The sequence below is a fragment of the Equus asinus genome, chromosome 1 (genome assembly GCF_041296235.1).
Source record: "Equus asinus isolate D_3611 breed Donkey chromosome 1, EquAss-T2T_v2, whole genome shotgun sequence".
Taxonomy (NCBI): Eukaryota; Metazoa; Chordata; class Mammalia; order Perissodactyla; family Equidae; genus Equus; species Equus asinus.
Genome location: NC_091790.1, coordinates 120,304,544 through 120,327,051, shown reverse-complemented (window position 1 = coordinate 120,327,051; position 22,508 = coordinate 120,304,544). Strand labels below are relative to the sequence as shown.

The window sequence follows — 22,508 nt, the reverse complement described above, 5'->3', positions numbered from 1 at the left end:
ATTTTTCCATATTTGCACTTGAACATATTAATACAAATTAATACGAGCCCTTGCATTCAGGCTGAAAAGGCTTCAAATCAATATTGTTCCTCAGCTTTTAAGGAGGGGGAGAGAGAGACACTGAGCTCAGTCTAACTGGCTATTGACGGAACTAAACAATTTTTCCCTAAAAAATATTTTCTGCCGATTCAACATGCCCCTGTCCTGAGCATGTATAGTTGGACCAAGAGTTTCTACATCGATAGACACAGATACTTCCAAATGCAGCACTAATCAGATTGCTTCTTGTTTCCAATCCTTCAGTGGACTCCAGGCACCGCACTCAACATGGTTTCAAGGTGGTTTCCCCAACCTCCCCCAGCCCCCGCCCCCGCCAAACCCTACTCGTCTTCCTTCAGTTCTCAACTAAAGCTGATTCTCTGGGGAAGAGCTGGGCTTCGCACGCTGCTCCTTTAGCACCTTGGGCATAACCCATATTTTCTCATTATAAATGTGGTTCATTAAAACCTCTGTCTCTCACTATCTGAGCTCCTTGAGGCAGAGGCTGGACTATTTGTCCGCACATCCCAAGTGCCTAACGGTGACTGGCTCATAGCCAGTTCTAGGTGCTGGCAGGATGCTATTTTCCAAACTATTTAGATGGTCTTTATTTTCCTCTTTCCTTCCCTTCTTGAACAATTCAATCTAAATCCATTAGATGGGCCCAAGCAAGGCAGGTGTCACACTGGGCTGGTGGGAGTTTTGAGAATTACAAATACAGACAGAAAAACTAGAACAAAGTCTGTAGTGTTAGACTGGAACTGGAGGCGTTGGCACGAACTCCTGGACATAAAGATAAATATGTAGATAGATAAATATAGATGTGTATTCACACAGACACTCTGCTTAATTCTGTCCACTGAGAGGGCCTGGGAACAGTAACACATCAAAAGCCATGAGCACACCTAGACTGAGATCTTGGTTTCTAACTACCCTTCGCCACTAAAGGGAACCAGGGATCTTTGGAAAATGGCTGATTCTAGGCCCAGGTCAGGGAACACATACGGTAAGCACAGACTAGAAAGTAGGGAAGTGCTAAAGAGTGACAGAGACATGTCAAAAGTCAGGTTGAATGGACTTCCACTGGCCAAATCTGGGACACTCTGGGCATCAATAAAACAATTCTAGAGTAGATTGTAACTATTAATTGAAATAGGTGCATACTTCCGTGGGTGCATACTTACACAACTTATGATTCCATAAAAAACTGAATAAAATGGAAAGTTTGATGAGTAATGAGATATTTACATAGCTTCACAGCACTTCCCCTCAAAATAAGTATTAATCACAAAGAGGAAAAGAGTAACTTCGCAGTGGAGAAGGCTGGCAGAGAAGCTTAACCGAGTGAATTAAGATCAGTAACAGCCCACATCAAAATCCCGCCACCTGGGAGGATGCAACGTGCACACAGCATCACTCCTGCCACAGTCCCGCTAAAGGAGGATGGCCCTAAGATGCTAAAGAAGCATCGCTTCCGATCACGAGGAAACATGAGACAAACGCCAACTGACAAACGGGCGTTCTACATGTTTGCTCTGTCATCTTCAAAAGTGTCAAGATCACGAAAAGTCTGGAGAGACTGAGAAGTCCTTCCAGTTTGAAGAAGCGTAAAGAGATGTGACGAGAAAGTGTAACACATTATTCTGAACAGGAGCCTTTTACTTTAGACAAATGGTGATAAAATGGGGTTTGCAAATCAGATGGTAGTAAATTATCAATGTTAATTTCCTGATTTTAATGGTTGTATTGGAGCATTTAGTCTTTATCTTACTCTCAAAAGATTAGATTAAAAATAGGTTCTTTGCGCTGTACTTGCAACTTTTCTCCTCTAGATTTTAGATTACTTTCCTTTTTTAAAAGCATTAAACAATCAGACCATGCCCTTAGTATTTTAAAATTCTAAGCCGAAAGCACGTGAGAGTCCATTTTAGCGCTATGATGCACACTGTCTCCGCTGTCAAGGAGCTAATGGAAGAACTGTGTGCACACAATTAATTTGGGCGAAAAAAAAGGAAGAAGAAAAGTCTCTTGGACTTCTCCGCAGAGGCAGTTCTCGAACCACGCTGCCGAGTCCCAAGCGCCCGCCCCGCCCGGCCGGCTCCAGCTCTGCAGCCGGGAGACCGAGGCCTGCACCCCGGCGCCGCCCGGACGCCCGCCCGGCCCGGGGACCCGCCCGCGGCGGCGCCTCTGGCCGTGGGAAGCGGAGCCGCGCTGTGCCTCTCGCAGGCAGGAGACGGATTTCCTGAGTCCAAGGCGTGGTGTGCTCGGCGAAATTTCCATTTAAGAAACAAATAAAAATTTTCGGAGAAAAAAACGGAGCATCTACCAGGAGTGGGGTTCGAACCCACGCGGACATATGTCCATTGGATCTTAAGTCCAACGCCTTAACCACTCGGCCATCCTGGTGCAGGCGCACGGTGTGTCTCTCGCTCTTCCTACAAGCCGAATTCCACCGTCCGCCTCGCAGCCTCCTTCGGGAATGCCGAGGAGCCCTCGCCGCCGCGCCCCCCGGTCTCCCGGCCCGAGCGCGGCGGCCCCCCGGCCCGAGCCCCGCTTCCCGCCGCCGGAGCTCGCGGCGGCCCGGCCCCCCGCGGCAGCGAGGGCAACTGCAGCCGAGCCCGGCACGCCGCCGGCGGCCCGCGTCGGGCCCTGCCTGTTCTGCTTTCGGTTTCGAGGTGCGCGGGCGCGGGAAACAAACACACGAGTAAACTTCTGGGTTCCTAGGAGCACGTTTTGGAGGCGCCGGGAACGGGTGGTGCAGGGACGGAGCCGAGGGGCGGGGGGCGTTTGGCTGGTTTGTACTAAATAGAATAAACCTCAGGGAATGAGTTGCATGGGCAGCGGCAGAGTTCTGGGACCCCTGTACCTGGAAGCTGCTTTTCCTCTTAAGTCGCACGGGAAGGAAGCTTTGTAGACATTTGTGTCTATACTGCGCCAGGCCACGTGCCAGGAGGGGGGCACCATTCGCCCTCCCTGCTGGCTGCAGGCAGCACCCGCGTTGCGCCGCCTCTGCTGCGGGGAGAGGGGGGTCCCTCTTTGTTCCCACGACCCACCCGTGCACTTACATGTTTGTCTTCTCCTAACTGTTCTGCAATGCTCTTCTTCCTTTCTGTGCATAAGAGATTCAGTTCGCTCTGTCAACTCCTTTTCCAGGACCTCCACTCCATTCCCCACCACCCAGGACCACAGAGCCAAGGTTTCTGTGTTCTGGAGCATCATGGAACCCGGGGACTGAGCCACCATCTGGCAGCCACGCCCTTGTTGATAAAGTGCGGCCGCTGTCTTTCACCAAGAACTTCCATCATCCTGGAGACTGCACTTGTTCAACTCACTGTGCGGGACCTCACCAACTGGCTCCTCACCCCGGGGTCACACGGTAGGAAACCCATTGCCCTGCTACCTCCTGGAGCTCCGTGGGTCTGGGAACATTGCCATGACCGGTGGAGGCTGCTCCTCAGCCTGCTGCCCTGGTTTTCAGAGTTGCGACCAAGAACGTTACTGCTCCTGAGAGCTTCTCTGGATAATAACCAACGAATTGCCCCCTACCCACTTTGTCACCTAACATTGTGAGGCATCAGTGGCCTGCGTCTGTGTCCCGGCCTCAGCTGTGTCCTTCCTACTGAGCGTGAGGCCAGCTTCTCCGGAGAACACACACAAGATCATAGAGCAGGTTCCTAAGGCCTCACCGTGCTCTGCCAAGAGAAGAAGAGGAACTTGCCCTCTGCCGGGGTCTAGAGATCAAGTGGTGATGACACAGAAGACCACCCACCACTCACGATCTCCATCTTATTACACCAAATTGTTAGAGGCCTCAGATTTCATCAAACTGGGCTTTCGAGGTCCTTAAAATGGTAATAATAAAAGAATGTATTGAGTACACACTATGTGACAGTCATTGCTCTAACCTCTTTACGTGTGTTATCGAATTTAACTTTTTTAACAACCTTGTAAAGCAAGTGCTCGTATCTCCATTCTGAAGTTTAGAAGCCCTGTTGAAACTCGCTCCAAAACATGAAGAGGCCTCCTCAGTGTGCTGCCCACACCTTGAGGGCATTGCAGAACTTTTCCACCAATGCAGCCATCAGATTCTTCATGATCTTCTGGAAATGGTGATATACTATTTGAAGCATATTTGTATTGAACCCCAGACTTAGCCTCCAGCAAGGCCCTAGTATAAGACAGTTCTGAACAACACAGCCACATCACAGGGCACCCCCTGGTAGTGCCTCTTCTGAAGCCCCAAGATTGTATCAAATGTCTCTGGCCATTCCTTGAGGATGGGCCTGGAACACAAGTTAGTCTAATCAGAGTTACAGGTAACTCTGAGCTGTTGGAGAAGAGAAGATGTCAGTGGGCCGTGTGGCAGATTGTATTCTTCCAAAGAGGACCACAATAGTATCTCTCATCTCACATGTGACTTTGTCTTCCTCCACTGGGATTTTGACACCTGTACCATCAATAGGTGGGGGTCTGTGTTCTCCCTCGTTGAATCTGGGAAGGCTCGTGTCTCCAGCAGAGTGATGCTATGTGACTTCTGAGGCTAGGTCACACAAGGTGCTATGCTTTGCCTCGTTCTCTTGGGATGCTTGCTCTGGGAACCCAGCCACCATACTGTGAGGAAGCCCAAGTAGCTACATGTAGTTGTTGCAGCTGACAGCCCCAACCAACAGTCAGTATTAACTGCCACAAATAAAAGTGAATGGGCCTTCAGTTGATTCCAGCCCCTACCAGGCAGGTGACCCCCCAGCCATTGAATCTTTCCAGCTAAGCACCCAGATATCATGGAGCTGGGACAAGCTGTCCCCACTGGATCCTTTTCCAATTCCTGACTCACAGAATCTACAGGAGGAATAAAAATGTTATTTTGTGCCACTGCTTTTTTTTTTTTTTTTTAAAGAAGCAATAGGTAATGACAATTCTGAGTTTGATAAACTGGGATACTGTCATAGAGCCCTAGGAGCACTGCATAGAGACAGGCTGTCTGAGAAGAAAGGCAACACAGGGGAAAGCAGAGTCCCGAGATGAAGAGAACAGGGTCTGATTCCATCACTGGAGTCCTTTCCTCCCTCCTTACCGGAAGCTGGATTCTGGGCCATGCTGCTTTTTTCCAGATCGACATCTTGCGTGGGACAGTCTGGGTGGAAGCACACACGTTCCATCCCTAGGTCCTAGCTGCAAGGGAGGCTAGGCAGCAAAGTTCTGGCTTCCACCTTAGGAAGCAGGCTTCAAAACAGAGGAGATTCTTCAGACATACGAAGGGTGTTCAAAAGATGTTGGCAACCACAAGGCATGTCAAATATCCACTTGGGTGTTGGAATAAAATGTGGAAAGCACTGTGCAATGACATTTGTTATAACTGACAATATTAGAGAGCAAATGACAATATTAAGACAGATTTTGTAACATTGAAATGGCTTCATGGTCTGGAAATTGCAGTTGGCATACTTCTTATGGGGAAATGCTTCACTCTTTTTAAATTATTTTTCCACTGTGTGTGTGTTGATTTAAGCCATGTTATTCTTTGTGCATTCTGTAGTGGTTTTAAAAACCATGTGCATAAATGCTTTGATACTCCTCCCTTCAAGAGATGGAGCCTAATTCCATTCCCTTTCAGTGTGGGCTGGGTCTAGTGACTCATTTCCAAGGCTTAGAATAAAACAGAAGAGACAGCATGCAGCCGGAGTGACTAGGTCATCAAAAGGCAGTGCTGTTGTCATCTTCCTTTCTCTCTCTTGGATCATTCCCTCTGGAGGAAACCAGCTGTCATGTCACGAGCAGCCCTTTGACAGTTCCATGCAGGGAAGAGTGGCCAGCAGGAACTGAAGTTCCACAGGAGTGACCTAGGAAACAGATCCTCAGCCCAGTCAAGCCCTCAGATGACTGTAGCTCTGGCCAACATATTGACTACAACCTCATGAAAAACCCTGAACCAGAACCACCAGCTGAGCCCCGATCTTCTGACCCTCAGAAACCATGTAAGATAAATATTTCTTGTTTGAAGCTGCTAAGTTTTGTGTTATTTTTATGCAGCTACAGTTAACTAATATGCATAGTAGCCAAAGTCAGTTTCTCTAGTTTTGACAATATCGTCACGGGCCTATGTTTTGTTTCCACACATATGTTTTAAAACACTAATATTGCTGACCTCTTTGCTAACATCCATCTTTCCTTCTTCCGTTTGTTTTCAAACTCTTGAATGGATTCCCATTCTTTCCAAGTCTACTCATTTACTTTGTTTTCCCCAGAAAATGTGTGCCTTCTACCCTTTCTTTTCTCTCGCTTTATCTTTTCAGAATGAAAATATCTTTATCAAAACGGATGCAAGTTGTAAACGATATATAGAGTTCAAACAATGTAGAATTGAATAGAGTAGAATGTGTAACCCCTTTCCACCCCTGCAATCCCAGGCATACTAAATCGGGACCCCTTGTCCCTTGAAGATGCTAAGCCATTTCCTATCTCTCTCCTGCCTTTTCCTATGGTGCTTTTCTCTGTCTAACTCTCCTCTAAGGCCCAGCATAAACCCGACCTTCCCACCACACACATAATTGTAAAGTGAAATAAGTTACCCTTACCTGTAAATATGAGCGAACAAAACTCAAGAAGTTCCCAATGAGACTTTAGAAGCGTCCCTCTCGCTCTGCCTGATCTTTATTACAATAAAAATTAAAGTATGTGGTATCATTAGGATTACATTATTCTTCATGACAGAATTTTCCGTGTAAGTACTTATAGAACTTAAATTTTTGCCTCAAGTCTCATGAAATATGGTACACACATATCCTATACAGTAAGCAGAATATAAATTAGCCTCTTGTACATAACTAAGCATTGTCGTTATGACAGCAATGATTTTTCTGAACTATAGAGAAAACAAGAGGCAGCAGGACATCACAACGTAAAGGTGTTGTTTAGATGGTGGAGTCAGTAGAGGTAATTCAAATTCTAATTCTTTCCTGCCTCAGTTTCCTCATCTGTAAAGTGGGATTAATAATCCTACCGCAGAGAAATGTCGTGAGAATTAAGTGAAACAATGTATGTAAAATCTCTAGCAGGCTGCTTGGCTGAGGTGGGCTCCTGTGGTGGCCAATATTTCTTGTTTTTCCAACAGCTATTCCTGATTTGATTTCAGGGCTGGTAGATTCTTCCCCCTGCCCCAGGGGATGAGTCCTCATTGGTCTAAAGCAGTAAATGTCATGCCATCCCTTTTGCCAATAATTGGTCCGGGATCGGGGTAAGGAGAAAGTGGGCATGTGATCCAGTTCTGGCTGATGACAGAGAAGGGAAAGTTGGCAGGAGGTTCTGGGAGAGATTTTCTTTCTGAATTAGTAGACAGAGCCTCAGGAAGTGGACGCTTGTGCTGTTCTTCCCTCTTTCTTCCTGCCTTCCCTGAGACGGCGTGAAGATGAAATTCTTGAAGCTGTGTTAGCCAACCTGTGACCACGAGGGGACAAGCCTATGGATGAGGCGCTAACACCCAAAGATGTCCGAAGGGTAAGTTAGAAAACGACTTTGCTATTCAAGTGAGCCACAGCCAACCAGAAGCCACCTGCCTCCAATCTGCGGTTCTACAAGGTAATTAACATGTCTTTAAAGATAAGCCCGTGGTTCTCAAAACATCAGGATCACCTGCGAACTTGTTGGAAATGCATATTCTCCATCCCCACCCCAACTTCTTGAATCCTCATCTCAGAGTTGGGTGATTCTGAGGCATGCTCAAGTTTGGCGTCCCCGTTATCACAGTAGGCTTTCTGTCAAAGCATTCCTAACTGAGTGCTCATACAGTATGTGGATGTACAGTATATGCAGAATGGATGGAAGTTTCTACGTATTCCCTAGAAGTTTCTTCCTTGATTGATTCCCTATTATTGCCTTGACTTATCATTTACCTCTTTCTCCTAAGTAATCCTGTCTCCTGAGGGTGACTTCTGTCTTTCTGTATATAAATAGATGTAAAATTATCGTGTGGAGCTCTGAAACTGCCTTCGCCTAGGGTATATCTTGGGTTGATAGAATCTTCACTGTCACTTTACTGGGACTCTCTCATTCTTAGCATCATTCTAACGCCCTTTTATTTCAACATCAGTTAAACGCCTCTGTATTGCTTTTACACCCATTCTTCATCTCAATTATATTATGAAGAAATATGGCCGTGTCATAGATGTTGAGAACATGATCATGAAACACCATCAACACTAGGACGTATTTTCTCGTCCGAAGGTGAGAATGGGGAGCCCTCTGTTTGTGACGTTTCGGATTTCCAAATACCAAGTTCCAGGCACTTTGGGATCCCTGAGTGGACTGTTCTCTGAACTTCAAAGAACAGAGCTGGTGGCTGAGCACGTGTGAGCCCAACCAACCCCGACTCTGCTGAAGTTGTCTGTGGCGAGGCTCTTTCAGACAGGTCTGGTCATGGGTACCATAAACAGAGGCAAGGTTGCTGGAAACGTGGGACGAGGGGCCGGGGGAGGGAAGTGTGTATTGACTTTGCCTCCCATCACCCAGCAAAGCAGGACTCACCCCCAGGAAAGTCTAAGTGGGGGTTTTGCCATGGACTTGTAGCTTGCTTTCAGCAGGACTATTGGCTGCCTCCTCTCCTCTTTTCTACCTCATCTTTTGTTTTCCAACTTTATTAAACACAGATTTTGTTTTATGGAGGAGCACTGTCTCAGTGTCACTTTACTGTGAGAAGCACTTTATGTGCATTATCTCATTTAATTCATTTTATCCGCTTTTCCCTATTTCTATTTAAGTTTTTTATTCTTTCAGTGTTCTGCCTCTATCTTGCTTTTCTTATTTTGTCTTTATTTGTATTTTCTTAAAAAATATTACTACTGTTACATCCTATCGAAGTTATATTTATTCCTAGTTTAGTTTAGAAATTTTTTCTTAATCGATGTTCACGTTTTTATTTTATTTTACATATCGTAACATTTTATTTTTATTTTTAATTAAATCTAATTATCTTGTTGTAATAGTTCAGTTTTCACTACATTCCTATTTTAACCCTTATATTTTCATTTCAACTTTTTAGTTTTTCTTCATTTTCTCTCTTCCTTGTGTTATTTTTTAGAAAATTTTTCTTTTTTCCTTAGGAATATTTATTTTACTTTGTTTTTGGCAAGTAAGAAATATGGCCTCGAGAAGTGGCAGTGAAGAAAGAAGGGCCACATCCTTTGTCCCCACAGGCTTGACACCCAGGAAAAGGACACTAACAAAAGCCAGGGTCTTCCTGCACCACTCAGGACGGGGGCTCAGGCTAAGCAGGTTAGGTATTAAAGGGCGGGGTGAGCTTGGAAAATGTCGAACAAAGGGCCACCAGATTATATATCATATATATGTTGGGTGACCATGCAATCTATCATCCAAAACCAGACACTTGTGGAAGTGAAAGAAAAATTATTTAAAAATACTAGTAAAAATTATGCTGGGACAGCAGGCCCGCAAGAAGCTGCTCCCAGGCGACTTAAATATGTAAAAGAAATATGTATGTAAATTTGTGCCAAAATTGTTATCAGCTCTGCACTTAATAGACGTTTGTTGAATGAACAACCACATTAAGGATTATACAATTTTTTTTTTAAAGATTGGGACCTGTGCTAACATCTGTTGCCAATCATTTTTACTTTTCCTTCTTCTCCCCAAAGCCCCCCGGTACATAGTTGTGTATTCTAGTTGTGGGTCCCTCTGGTTGTGCTATGTGGGACGCCGCCTCAGCATGGCCTGATGAGCAGTGCCGTGGCTGCACCCAGGATCCCAACCAGTGAACCCTGGGCTGCTGAAGTGGAGCGCGCGAACTTAATCACTCGGCCACAGGGCCAGCTCCAAGGATTATATAAATTTAAATGTAAATCAAAACACAATTCTTGATGAGTGAGACACTTTCTTGTTGGGTCAATCAGGAATCTGGACAGGAAATTGTAGCTGCCTTCACAGCTTGAGTATCTGGTGTGCATGTTGGATTACGTGAACCACACAACACTCCACAGATATTCGTCTTTCTTTTTTTTAAGTGTCAGCAGCAACTCTTTAATTTCATTTGGTTGTGGACAGAGAAGACAGAACTGAATGAAGGTGGTTGTGACACTTGCCTCTAGACACCTGGGAGGATAACGATTCCATTAGCTAAAGGAGGTTCAGAGGAGGAGGAACAGGATGCTGAGTTTGAGGAACATGTGGGACCTTCAAGAGGAGAGGTCGGGTAAACAGTAGGATATAAAAATGCGGAGCTCCGGGCACAAATCTAGGCTAAAGGTGTAGATAACTGAGTGGATGTCTCAGGCAAATGCCATGGGTGTCACACGGTGCAGGCCAGAGCCACAGGCAGACGGGCAGTCCTAGGGCAATGCCCTTGTGATCTCTAGTGATCTTGTGCTATGCTTGGGCAGGGCCCAGCTTGATGCATTATGAGCTGACCCCTACTACTCCAAACAGGGTTTTCCAAAGGTGAGAGTAAGAGCGGTCTTGCAAGCAGAAGACAGAGAGTCTAGCTTGGGTGCCAGCTGCTCAGGGAGGTTGCCGGCTTCCACGGACAGCACCTGGGCACCTTGGGTGAAGTGGAGACCATTCTTGCTCCTTGTCAGGCAAACTAAAGAGAGAGGTTGCGGTCATCAATGGTCAATCTTCTCTCCACCGAAGTTTGGAAATTATCACCATAAGGTAGCAAAGCCATGGACTGGATGAGATCACCTACAAAGAGTGTACAGAGAGGAAAGAGTCAAGGCAGACTCCTTGGCCATTTCATGTCAGTGTGTGAGCTAACTCATTTGGCCCATCCTGAAAAATAAATGAGGCAATGCTGTGTTTCTATGCCACCAAGCACTGGGGAGCAGTAATTCCCCTCCCTCTTTTTCTTAGTTGCCTTAAGCACATCTAATGGTTTGTTATAGCTATGTCGGTGCAGGGGCAGCTATGGAGAAGACCAATACTGTCCCCAAGCCCACGCGGGGTATGTGGTCTTTGGCAAATTACAGCCTCTTTCTCTTGTCAAATAAATCAAAAGAGTTGGTAATATAAATGTGAATGCATGAATATTTCCTTTTGTTTGGTTTTTGCAATGTGCTTTAAGGAGGTAATTCAATTGTCCAGTTACTACATGGTGTACCTGTAATTCCAGGCATCTTCATTTGAGATGTAAACTGTGGTATCTACTTGGTTTTTTCTTTTTTTTCAGGAAGATTAGCCCTGAGCTAACATCTGCTACCAATCCTCCTCTTTTTTGCTGAGGAAGACTGGCCCTGAGCTAACATCCGTGCCCATCTTCCTCTCTTTCATATGTGGGATGCCTGCCACAGCCAGGCTTGACAAGCGGTGCGTAGGTCCTCACAAGGATCCAAACTGGCAAACCCTGGGCTGCTGAAGTGGAACATGCGAACTTAACTACTGTGCCACCAGGCTGTCCCCTCTACTTTGTTTCTAAGACTTGGTGAAAATTTTGAAAATGGGGGAAAAATATATATATATATTTTTTAATTTCTTCTGAATAAAAAAGCAGACCAAACAAAGAAACAATAGCCTAAATGGAGTTAATAGCATCATTCTCTCCCAGTTTTATTTATGGTTAAAAAAATAATGCAATAGTAGGATGAAGAGAGGAGAGGCAATTCTATTTTACCAAACTGTGAGAATGGACACACTTTTTTCCATATTTTTTACAAAAAAAGTAAAAGGAAAATAAATTAACATGCAAGTGAATATAAAGCCTTTGAGTTGTCAGAAATCTATTCAAGGCCTTTAGGTGTTAGGAGAAATTTCCAAAATTTTCATCCCACTTACCACATTGAATTTAAGCCCAAACAAAATTATGCCATAGAATAGCCTCATGCACAATTGTACTGAATTATACTCACAGGGCATACACAGAGGTAAAATAAGAAAACCTACCAACTTCCAGCTGTAACCATTTTCCCTGTTGATGTGTCAGCCAGCCAATTAAGTCCTGTGCTCACAATTTCTATTTGTTAGTGCACAGATGAAAATTCATTGGGTTCGTTCGCAAGAAAGTCTACTTTTAGTATTTCTAGCTTCCCCTTTCTAATTTTTGGTGCACTTCAGTCGTGTCCTCTAATCCTGCCCCACCCCTCTGAGGGTCAGGGTTTTCTTGCTGTCTGGCCTTCCTTCTACCTAGACACAGGTCTTCCTTCCTTCTTCCTCTCTGTTTATTTTAAATCTCAAGTTCCTTCACACCACTGGATTATTCCTTCCAAAAATATTTCTGTTAAGCGTCTTGTTTCTTATCAAGAAGGAAAGGACTTCTCGTCACCATTTTGAGGTCCCCCAGTGTGTTCTGCCAGTCCATTTTGGATGTAGCACTGAAATTCTTCTCAGGGAGAAATGATGCTAATAAAGCTGTGGTTTCCTCTCGTAAATGAGAACTTGTTCCAAAGTTACTTCAAATATTGATAAGGGCCAACGCAGGGTGCCAACCACAACAAGCCACCCTATGGATGAGGTGCGGAGTTCACAACACAAGAACTTTCCTTCATTTCCCAGATGGTTTGACTTTCTCCTGGGTAAGTGCATGTTTCACATCTTGCCACTTAGTAACATTTCTTGTTTGACAGGTTTCTTCCATGAATCAGATTCCAAAATGAAGACGATGTGGAGAAGCCGCGTTACCTCATCCATGCCCTTTTACGGGTGCATTAGACCAGGGTAAACCACAGGGCGGGAAAAGAATGAACTGGGAAACATTCCCAGCCACAGGAGAAATTCCTGTCTTTGTCATGCGGAGGGGAAACCACTTCTTTTCATCCAGGGGTGACATTCCTAGTATATCCTCTCTACCACCTGGAGAGTCTCTTCTTGATTTCGTCCAAAACTATTGTTTGAAAGAGTTGGAGCGCCAGCCGCTGGCAGCCGGCAGGCACCTCAGGCCACACAATAGGAGCATGGCCGGCTTCAGCAGGAGAGAGCTGGGGCCGTGCGGCCCAGCACAAAGGAAGGACAGTGTCAGGTCCTCCAGTCTCTCCTCGGTCTTCAACTCCTGCAGGGGAATAAATGGCCTTGCAATTATTTCTCTGCCCAATAGAGATGCAGTTGAACATTTTTGTATTGAATAAGCATTATGGATCCCTAAGGAGTGTGTGTGTGTGTGTGTGTGAGTGTGAGTGTGTGTGTCTGTACCCCAACATACTTAAGAGAAAGGACTGAGGCATCTCAGGGTATCCTCATCTATAGCGACCTTAGTGATTGAGGACAGTTTAGGACTAATGCCCACGTTAGAGAGGAATACATACAGCTGAAACTCTAGCTAACACATTTTGTCCAAAAATTTAAGAAATAATCTTTGTTTTACATGGCTGGAAGAATACAAAGCAAAGAAAACTCCCTTCTAGATAAAACCTAGTTTTACAACTGTTACCAGCCACAAACACAGGTTCTTTTACCCACCACACAAGAGAGAGACCAAAATAAAAATGGGTGCACCAGGCTTACGGCAAGGAAAGAATTTTATTGAAAGGCAGCCAGACGAGGAGATGGGAGTTCATTAGAACTCAGACCCACCTCCTCAAAGGAAAAAGGGTAGGGGTTTTTATTTGAGGTTTTAGGTAGGGGAGGGGGAGCCTGTGACCTTGCTGGTCAGCACTTTCCCACCAGCCTGCGTTTGGCCTTGTGAGGCTGTTTAAGGGAGGGGGGTGGTGAGTTAAGGGAATCCGCAGGTGGCTGTCCTTGGTTGTCTGCCTCTGTGATGGATGGTGGATTCCGGTGCCAGGAAGCCAAAGAGTTTGGGTCTGGGAAGCTTCAGTGTCTTGATAGTCTCTGGATATCAGTTTCCCTGTAATAAAACTTTAAAGGACCCATAACTAGCCAAGATGTTAGAATGAAGCCACCTGGCTCTACAATTTGTAACTTCTATCTGCCTTGTGAAGTTCAGGGATGCAAAGGCTTAAAAAACTGGTATTCACATATGAATGTAACCTAGAGAAACAGGGGGAGGGGATGGGTGCTTTTGGTTTTAACCCCATACATTCTGGGATTAATGTAGGGGAACTGATAGCAGGGCCCATATCACAACTTTCTTTGCATCCAACCTGAGTCTGTGTCTTTAAGAAGGTACAGGGTCTTCCAGGCTCTGCCTCACAGCATCCATTCCCCACCTCAGTTTGCCCCCAGTCACGCTGGCTTTGGTCCCTGTGAGTCAGACTTTCATTCTCTCTCTGCACAGCCCTTTCACATTGACCATTCTCTTGGACGATCTGCTTCTTCCCAAGTAGCTTTTTCTCCAATCCCATCTCCTCCCCTCACCAAGTCCTACCCCAGCTCCTAGGACATTACCCTCCACTCTGGGCCCAGCACCCAACACAGACTCTCCACTGGGAGGGGAGGCTAGATATTGGGCTTTATGCTGTAAAATAAACATGTTTAAAAAGATATACAAAGAGTCACTCATAATGGAAAACAAATTCTGAATATCTCTATTTCTGCATTTAGACCACAAATATTTGAATACTTATGAAATAAAAGATACTATGCAAAATGCTAACTAAGATCAAAAAACAGGGGAGATGCTATTGGTTGCCCTTAAAAATTGAAAAGCAGTCTAGCAGAGGAAACAGAAGTTGCTTGGTGAAGAGAGGGACAATGCTGGCCAGAAGAAGGCACCTCACCGACTGCACCAGCATAATTGAGGGGTGGGTGCTAAAATCCACACATTTCCACTGAGGTCACCCCTCCCTCGGGCTTTTCCTGCCAGTCACTGAGCACATCAGGGACAATAGGCCGGCCTGTCCCGGGAGACACTGATGCCTCTGATGGCCAACTGGCTCAAGGCCTTCCCAATGGCCTTGCCAAATCCTTTTAGATGGCGCAGCAGTCTAGGATGCTTCCATTCAGCCATTGTCCTCTCTCACCTTCCCTCGGGTCAGCCTTGCACAGAGTCTGACCACTCTCAGCCTAACCCGGCTCCCTCCCCGTTTTCTCACAGGCATTTCTCCTAATAAAATCTTTGCACTGTTTAATCTCTTCCTGGATTTGGCTTCTCAGAGGACCCAGGCTAACATAGGGGACAAGTCCTGGGAAGTAGTGAGACAGAGCAACAGCCTGCGGGAATGGCCAGAGCTGAACAAGAAGACAGTGTGCAATGAGGAATGGGAGGGATGAGGGTGAAAAAGTGGGGGGGCCTGGACCCTGGGGGAGTTTTATCCCAACAGCAATGAGCAACCATCGAAGAGTTTTAGGCAGATTAATGACATGAATGGATGAATGGATAAACAAAAGGTGGTATATACATACAATGGAATATGATTCAGCCTTAAAAAGGAAGGAAATGTTGTCACATGCTACAACATGGATGAGCTTTGAGGACTTCGTGCTAAGGGAAATTATCCAGCCACAAAAAGACAAACACAGCATGATTCCACTTATATGAGGTGCGTAGAGTAGTCAAACTCATAGAGACAGAAAGTAGAATGGTGGTTGCCAGGGCTGGGAGGAGGGGGGAATGGGGAAGTCCTGTTTAATGGGAACAGAGTCTCAGTTTTGCAAGAGTTCTGGAGATTGATTGCACAACAACTGAATGTACTCAACACTACAGAACTATATACTTTAAAATGGTGAAGATAGTAAATTTTATGTATGTATATTTTACCACAATTAACAACAGCAACATCGTACCAACAAAGGAAAAAAAAGAAAAAGCACTATGACTGTAGTATAGAGATTGGATTAGAGGGGGCAAGACTAGGGCCACAGACCAGTTAGAAGCTGCTGGAGTAATGGAGGCAAGAGAGGTGATTGTCTGACCCGGGGGAGGGACACTGTGGGTGAGAGAAGCAGGTGAATTCTAAGAGGTGGGGAGGAAGGAGACAGGAGGCGCAGCAAGCGTGCTGGTGTGGCAGTGGGGTCGAAAGTGACTGGTGATGCCACTTATGAGAGAGAGTGAACCGGGGTTGCTGGGTGGGGAAGTCGGTGGACTCTACAGCATCAGAAGCGCTGCTGGGACATCTACATAGATGTGTGATAGGCGGGTGGATGTACTGACACAAGTCTCAGCTGAGAAGTCAGGGCCAGAGATACAGATGTGGAAACCATCAGCATTTAGAGAGGTGGTATTTGAAACGCTGGGAGCGAAAGAAGTAGCTCATGGAGATTGGGTAGACTGAGAAGACGAAAGGCCTTGGATGCACACTCAAGAATGAGGATGGGAGAGGGAGAGAAAAAATCTGCAAAGGAAACTGAGAAAGAGGAGCCAGAGGTAGGAAACGAAAAATGTGGAGTCAGAGGCTGAGGGAAGAGCATGTTTTATGAATGTTACAAAAATTAGTCAAAGAAAATACACATTCTCTCTGTTCATGCAATTTATGCTTCTAGGTTGATGTTGATGTGAACATTTATAGAGAAATTAGTAATATGAGAGTAAGAAATAGACACACAGAAGGACCTAACTCTTGTCCAATGTTAGAGGGCCGCATTCTTAGTTTCCACCTCTTAGAAAAATGAGATGGTGATATTACTTCACAGGATTATCAGGAAAAAATGAGACCAAAGCACCCAGTAAACTGGAAAGTGTTATACCAATGGGTATTATTACGTTGGTTTGAACACGTCTATCTAGTGTGGGATGGGACAAATTTCTAGCAAAGTGTGGTCGCATCTAGATTAGTGTGAAGGAGTGTACATATGTTGAAGGTCAGGGTGAAAAGGACAGCCAGAAAACTTGCAGATGAACAGCCGTCAGGTTGTAGGGTCAGAGCAAGCAGCTGAACAGAAGCTAGACAATCACATAGGAACACATGAATAGTGAAGACGTAGGTAAGGCAAGGTGTAAAAATCTACACACACAGTACATGAAACAAGGAAACTGAGAGGGAACGAGGGTAGAACAGATACGAGGTACCATCTGCCTCTAAAAAGAGAAAGGCGAGGCACTGCTCATCCTTAGCCAGCGAGCTTTGGTATGTGTGGATATTTTATTCATTCCTTCTTTCCTTCTTGTCCTACCTTCTTCTGTAATAGATTTATGGTGGCTTAGAACACATCCCCAAGTGTGGGTACCCTAGGACCTGTAGAAGGCATCAGTAAAAGGAGCTCATAACTAGAGACCACATCAATGGAGAAGCATAAAGATTCCAGTGGAGAAGCATAGAAACATGTGGGTTACATGTGTATTCCTGTTAAATGACTTTAAGTGCTTTTCTGTTTGGGACACCTAGACTAAGCACATGCAAATAGCTGGGGCTATCAGAAAATAGAGAGACAAGGACATATATATGTATATATATATAATATATATATACATATACAACTTGTATATACATATATATGGTAATAAAGATGTTCCATATTTATATGTTGGTGAAATTGCATTCTAGATTGTATTCCTTTTCCATTTCTAATAGCCCCATTTAATTAATTGCAATGATTTTTAAGTCTGCTATCAAAAGCAAGTCAACTGTTACTCTAATATATATGTGCTCAACATTTGCATAATGGTGAAGTTACATTCTAGATTCTATTCATTTTCCATTTCTAATAGCCCATTTAATTAATTGCAGTGATTTTCAATTCTGCTATCAAAAGCAAGTCAGCTGTTACTCTGATTGCAATTGGGTGTTTCAAACTATCCTCTTGATTACGAGTGAACTGCATGATGCAGTTCGAGAGATCTTGCATATTTCAAAGACAGGAGTAGAAATATGTCTGATGGTAGAAAATAGAAGGGTAGGATTTATAAGTCCAAGGCTACAGTTATCCTATTTTATCATTTTTAAACTATATACAAACTTTGGTAGTTTCCTGTCAAGATAGGACCTTTATATTGTAGAGCCTGAAAAAGATTTGCATATGACATTTAGCTATAAAGCATTGAAACTGTTTTTAAATCAATATAAAGCATTGGTATAAGAATACTGTTCTCTTTCCAAGTGATGTCACAATCCAAACACTTTTGAATTATTGATCAGCTTTTTAAAAATTCTAACTCATATTATCCTGGATACTGATGCATCTTAGGGGAGCATCTTTCCTATTTCCAATATTTCTGAAGTTGTCATCACCTATAATCTGTGGCTGTGACTGGAAGGTTTGGCATTGGCTGGTTACAAGGAGTCACTGCATATGTTAACATAGCTTTAAAAGGTTTCTGCCTTCAACCCCCAAAGGATCTATTGTTGTTGGAGATTGGTTCTTCCATTTTGTACATTAAATGATGTTAGTGTATGAAATTTGCAGGTTTGCCACAAAGTCTTCTTGCCCAAAGTCAGCTTTTGGAGTTTGCCAAGTGAGCATCATGGGATCAGGTAAAGGCAACTCTACAGCATCTCTTGGTGGCACTGGAGCACCTTTCCCAGAGGAAAAAGCCAGTATTTCACCCACTGCTTGACATGGAAGTCAGAGCCAGGAAGGGCTGCAGGGAAGCAGGGCAGGATGTGGGAAAATCCAACCCATCCCTTCCCTTTAGTCTATTGTGACCTGGCCTCCAAGACTGAACTCCTTCTAGGACTTTCTGAATCACAGTTTGGAAAGAATCAGGGTAAAGCACTTGCCAAATTGAGCAGAACAGATGCTTCCTGCTTAACTGTGTTTTGAGTGGAACACCTCATTTCTTTTTCAGAATATGCGTGGATTTAAGAACAAAAATGCGATTGTAAAAACAGTTTTTTCACTGTAGAAAAAAAAGCCCTAATATTCAAAGAAGATAGGGTCTTGACTTCTTTACTCTATTTTATTAAAGGCTATTAACAGAAGAATAATCATTTATTTATCCTCAGAAGTTAATAACTATTATTTACTTACGTCAATAACAGCTCTCTCAGTCTATGAAAAAGTTATAGCAATAACAACAATCATGAACATAGCACTTAGCATTGCCAGACACTGTTCAAAATGCTTTTACATATTTAGTCATTTACTTCTTACGACAACACTGAGGTAGGTACTATTATATCCATTTTTCAGATGAGGAAACTGAGGCACAGATAGGTTAAGTAACATGCTCAAGTCATACAGTTAGTATGTGGCAGAGTCAGGATTTAAATCGAGAGATGGGGTCCTGAATCTGTGCTCCTAACCACTATGCCACACCCAGATGGTTACTAAAAAGCAGGAAGAAAAATTCTTGCCTTTTCATAGACAACTGTTCACTAATGTCGAAGTATATTAAAGTGCAATTTTTACCTAATTCTCTAATGTGAAAGGTGGGGAATTAAAAAATACACAGAGCCTGTAAACTTGTTTACTTTTATGAATAGTTCTAAGCAAAGAAAATTCTTTGTGGGTTTAAACAAGTCAAATTCATGAAGTATCCTCTGTCATGGAAACCAGCTGGCAGCCTGCATTTACAATATCTCTTCTCTACTGTTGACACCAATAAAAAATAATTAATCTATAGATAAGAAAGATAAGTTGAGAGGAGTGACATCAGCATCACGGTGGGTGAACTTTCCTGAGGCTCTCTCCCCTCCAACATACAACCAATAGGGGCATCCATACTCCAACAGAGGACATCCTAACACAACACAAAATCATCGGAGAGACACATAGCCACAAGATGGAGAGCGGAGAAGCTGGAGCCCCCCTCGGAGGAGCTGGAATGGGGTAAGAGAGAACTTAGCTCCCTCCCCTAAAGACTGCTATCCGAGCCCAGGGGAGGATCCGTGAGGGAAGGAATGGGGGAGGGAGATGCTTGTTCATGGGTTCACTAAGGACTCCCTAGGGCTCTTGCAGCCTAGAGGGTAGACCTCTAATGGGGCAAAAGCTTTCATTGGGGGTGACCTCATCAAGCCAACACCCCAGGAGACCAGACAGCAGAGCAGTGAGAAAGCCCAGGGAGCACGCAGGAGAAAGCGCCCCTCCTGCCACCAGCCCAGTGCAGGTGCACTGCCTGGGATCTTGGCTGAAGGTGGAGGGCTCAGAATACGTGGCTCTCGAGACCCACTCAGTGGCAATAGGCGGTAATGCAACCAAATAATATCAGAATGCGTAAGACCCGACCTACCTCCTCTAACAACATCAGACACTACATCAAATCTCCAGACCAGAGAGAAAACGACAAGCACCCAGAGTTCAGTCCTGAGGACACACAAATATGTAATCTAAATGACAATGAATTCAAAATAGCTATCATCAAAAAATTCAACAAAGTAAAAGAGAATGTAGAGAAAAAATTCAACGAGTTCAGGAGCTACTTCACAAAAGAGATTGAAACTATAAAGAAGAATCAATCAGAAATATTAGAGATGAAAGACACAATGGAAGAGATAAAACAAAATATGGATTCCCTGAACACTCGAGTGGACATCATAGAGGAGCATGTCAGCATAATTGAGGACAGATATGTTGAAATGCCCCAGAAAGAGGAGATTAGAGAACTAAGACTAAAAAGAAATGAAGAAAGTCACCGAGAAATATCCAACTCAATGAGGAAAGGCAACATAAGAATTATAAGTATTCAAGAAGGAGGAGAGAAGGAGAATGGAGCAGAAATCATGTTCAAAGAAATAATAGCAGAGAAATTCCCAAACCTAGGGAAAGAGAGGGAAATCTGAGTGGAAGAAGCTTCCAGATCTCCTAGATTTGTCAATGCAAAAAGACCTACTGGAAGGCATATAGTAGTAAAACTGGTGAAAATGAATGACAAAGAAAGAATACTCAGGGCAGCAAGGAAGAAGAAAATAACCTACAAAGGAACCCCTATCAGGCTTTCAGGGGATATCTCTGCAGAAACCTTACAAGATAGGAGAGAATGGAATGACATACTCAAATCTTTAAAATGAGTGATAAAATGACAGCATTAAGCCCTCATACATCAATAATCACTCTAAATGTAAACAGATCGAACTCTTCAATAAAAAGACACAGAGTGATGAGATGGATCAAAGAACAAGACCCAACAATTTGCTGCCTCCAGGAAACTCATCTCAGCTGCCATGACAAACACAGGCTCAGAGTGAAGGGATGGAAGACGATACTCCAAGCTAATGGCAAACAAAAGAAAGCAGGTGTCGCAATACTTATATCAGACAAAGGAGACTTCAAGATAAGGCAGATAAAGAGAGACAAAGAGGGGCAGTATATAATGATCAAAGAGACACCCCATCAAGAAGAAATAACACTTATAAATATCTATGCACCAAACACAGGAGCATCAAAGTTCATAAAGCAACTATTAACAGACCCAAAAGAAGATATTAATAATAACACAATAATAAGGGGACTGCAACACTCCAATCACATCAATGGATAGATGATCCAGACAGAAAACCAACAAGGAAACAGTGGAATTAAATGAAAAGCTAAACCAATTGGACTTAATAGACATGTATAGCACACTCCATCCAAAACCAGCAGAATACACGTTCTTCTCAAGTGCACATGGAGCATTCTCAAGGATAGACCATATGTTGGGGAAACAAGGCAAGCCTCAATAAATTTAAGAAAACTGAAATGATAACAAGCATCTTTTCCAATCACAATGCTATAAAGCTAGAAATTAATTACAAGAAAAAATCTGAGAAAGGGACAAAGATGTGGAGACTAAACAACATGTTATTGAACAAACAATGGATCATTGAAGAAATTAAAGGAGAAATCAAAAACTATCTGGAGACAAATGAAAATAACATACCATACCAACTCATATGGGATGCAGCAAAAGCCATATTAAGAGGGAAATTCATCACAATATAAGCACACATTAACAAACAAGAAAAATCCCAAATAAGCAATCACAAATTACACCTAACTGAATTAGAGAAAGAAGAACAAACAAAGCCCAAAGCCAGCAGGAGAGAAATAATAAAAATCAGAGCAGAAATAAATGCCATTGAAACAAAAAAGGCAGTAGAAAGGATGAATGAAACAAAGAGCTGGTTCTTTGAGAAGATAAATAAAATTGACAAACCCCTAGCCAGACTTACAAAGAAAAAAAGAGAGAAAGCTCAGATAAACAAAACCAGAAATGAAAGAGGAGAAATAGCAACAGACACCACAGAAATATAATGGGGGGCTGGCCCAGTGGCGTAGCGGTTAAGTGCGCACGTTCCACTTCGGCAGCCCAGGGTTTGCCGGTTCAGATCCCAGGTGCGGACATGGCAATGCTTGGCACACCATGCTGTGGTAGGCATCCCACATATAAAGTAGAGGAAGATGGGCACGGATGTTAGCTCAGGGCCAGTCTTCTTCAGCAAAAAGAGGAGGATTGGCAGCAGTTAGCTCAGGGCTAATCTTCCTTAAAAAGAAAAGAGAAATACAATGGATTATAAGCAAATACTACGAAAAACTAGATGCCAACAAAATGGATAATTTAGAGCAAACAGATAAATTCTTAGACTCTTACAACCTCCCAAAGCTAAGTCAAAAAGAAACAGACAATCTAAATAGACCAATCACAAGGAAAGAGATTGAAACAGTAATCAAAAGCATCCCAAAGAATAAAACCCCAGGACCAGTTGGCTTCCCTGGGGAATTCTACCAAACTTTCAGAGAGGACTTAAGCTATTCAAAAAATTCTTCTCAAGCCATTCCAAAAA

At 43.8% G+C, this 22,508-nt stretch overlaps 1 protein-coding gene and 1 non-coding gene across 5 annotated transcripts; one reads left to right on the top strand and one right to left on the bottom strand.

The window, feature by feature from the left end:
- The first annotated feature begins 1,359 nt into the window (after positions 1 to 1,359).
- LOC123285231 (uncharacterized) lies at positions 1,360 to 21,424 on the top strand. 4 transcript variants are annotated; one of them, XR_011502507.1, is made up of 3 exons: positions 1,360 to 2,714; positions 3,193 to 9,306; positions 11,213 to 21,424. XR_011502507.1 is itself a non-coding variant. In XM_044768724.2 (2 exons), the coding sequence occupies exons 1-2, from the start codon at positions 2,519 to 2,521 to the stop codon at positions 3,417 to 3,419; spliced, it is 423 nt and encodes a 140-aa protein (XP_044624659.1). In that variant the 5' UTR covers positions 1,380 to 2,518; the 3' UTR covers positions 3,420 to 21,424. The 4 variants fall into 4 exon arrangements, 1 of the variants encoding a protein (XP_044624659.1); XR_011502509.1 differs by having other exon boundaries at positions 1,366 to 2,714; positions 3,193 to 7,533; XR_011502508.1 differs by having other exon boundaries at positions 1,376 to 2,714; positions 3,193 to 6,014; positions 7,369 to 21,424.
- Positions 2,363 to 2,445, bottom strand: TRNAL-UAA (transfer RNA leucine (anticodon UAA)). Its single transcript has one exon. It is a non-coding gene; the product is annotated as a tRNA-Leu (tRNA).
- Positions 21,425 to 22,508: the final 1,084 nt, after the last annotated feature.

Bases quoted from the DNA above. Each gene is read 5' to 3' on its own strand.
- LOC123285231 (XM_044768724.2), top strand. From the start codon at position 2,519: ATGCCGAGGAGCCCTCGCCGCCGCGCCCCCCGGTCTCCCGGCCCGAGC. The intron at 2,715-3,192 runs GTGCGCGGGCGC...CTCCTTTTCCAG, and splicing joins GTTCTGCTTTCGGTTTCGAG to GACCTCCACTCCATTCCCCA.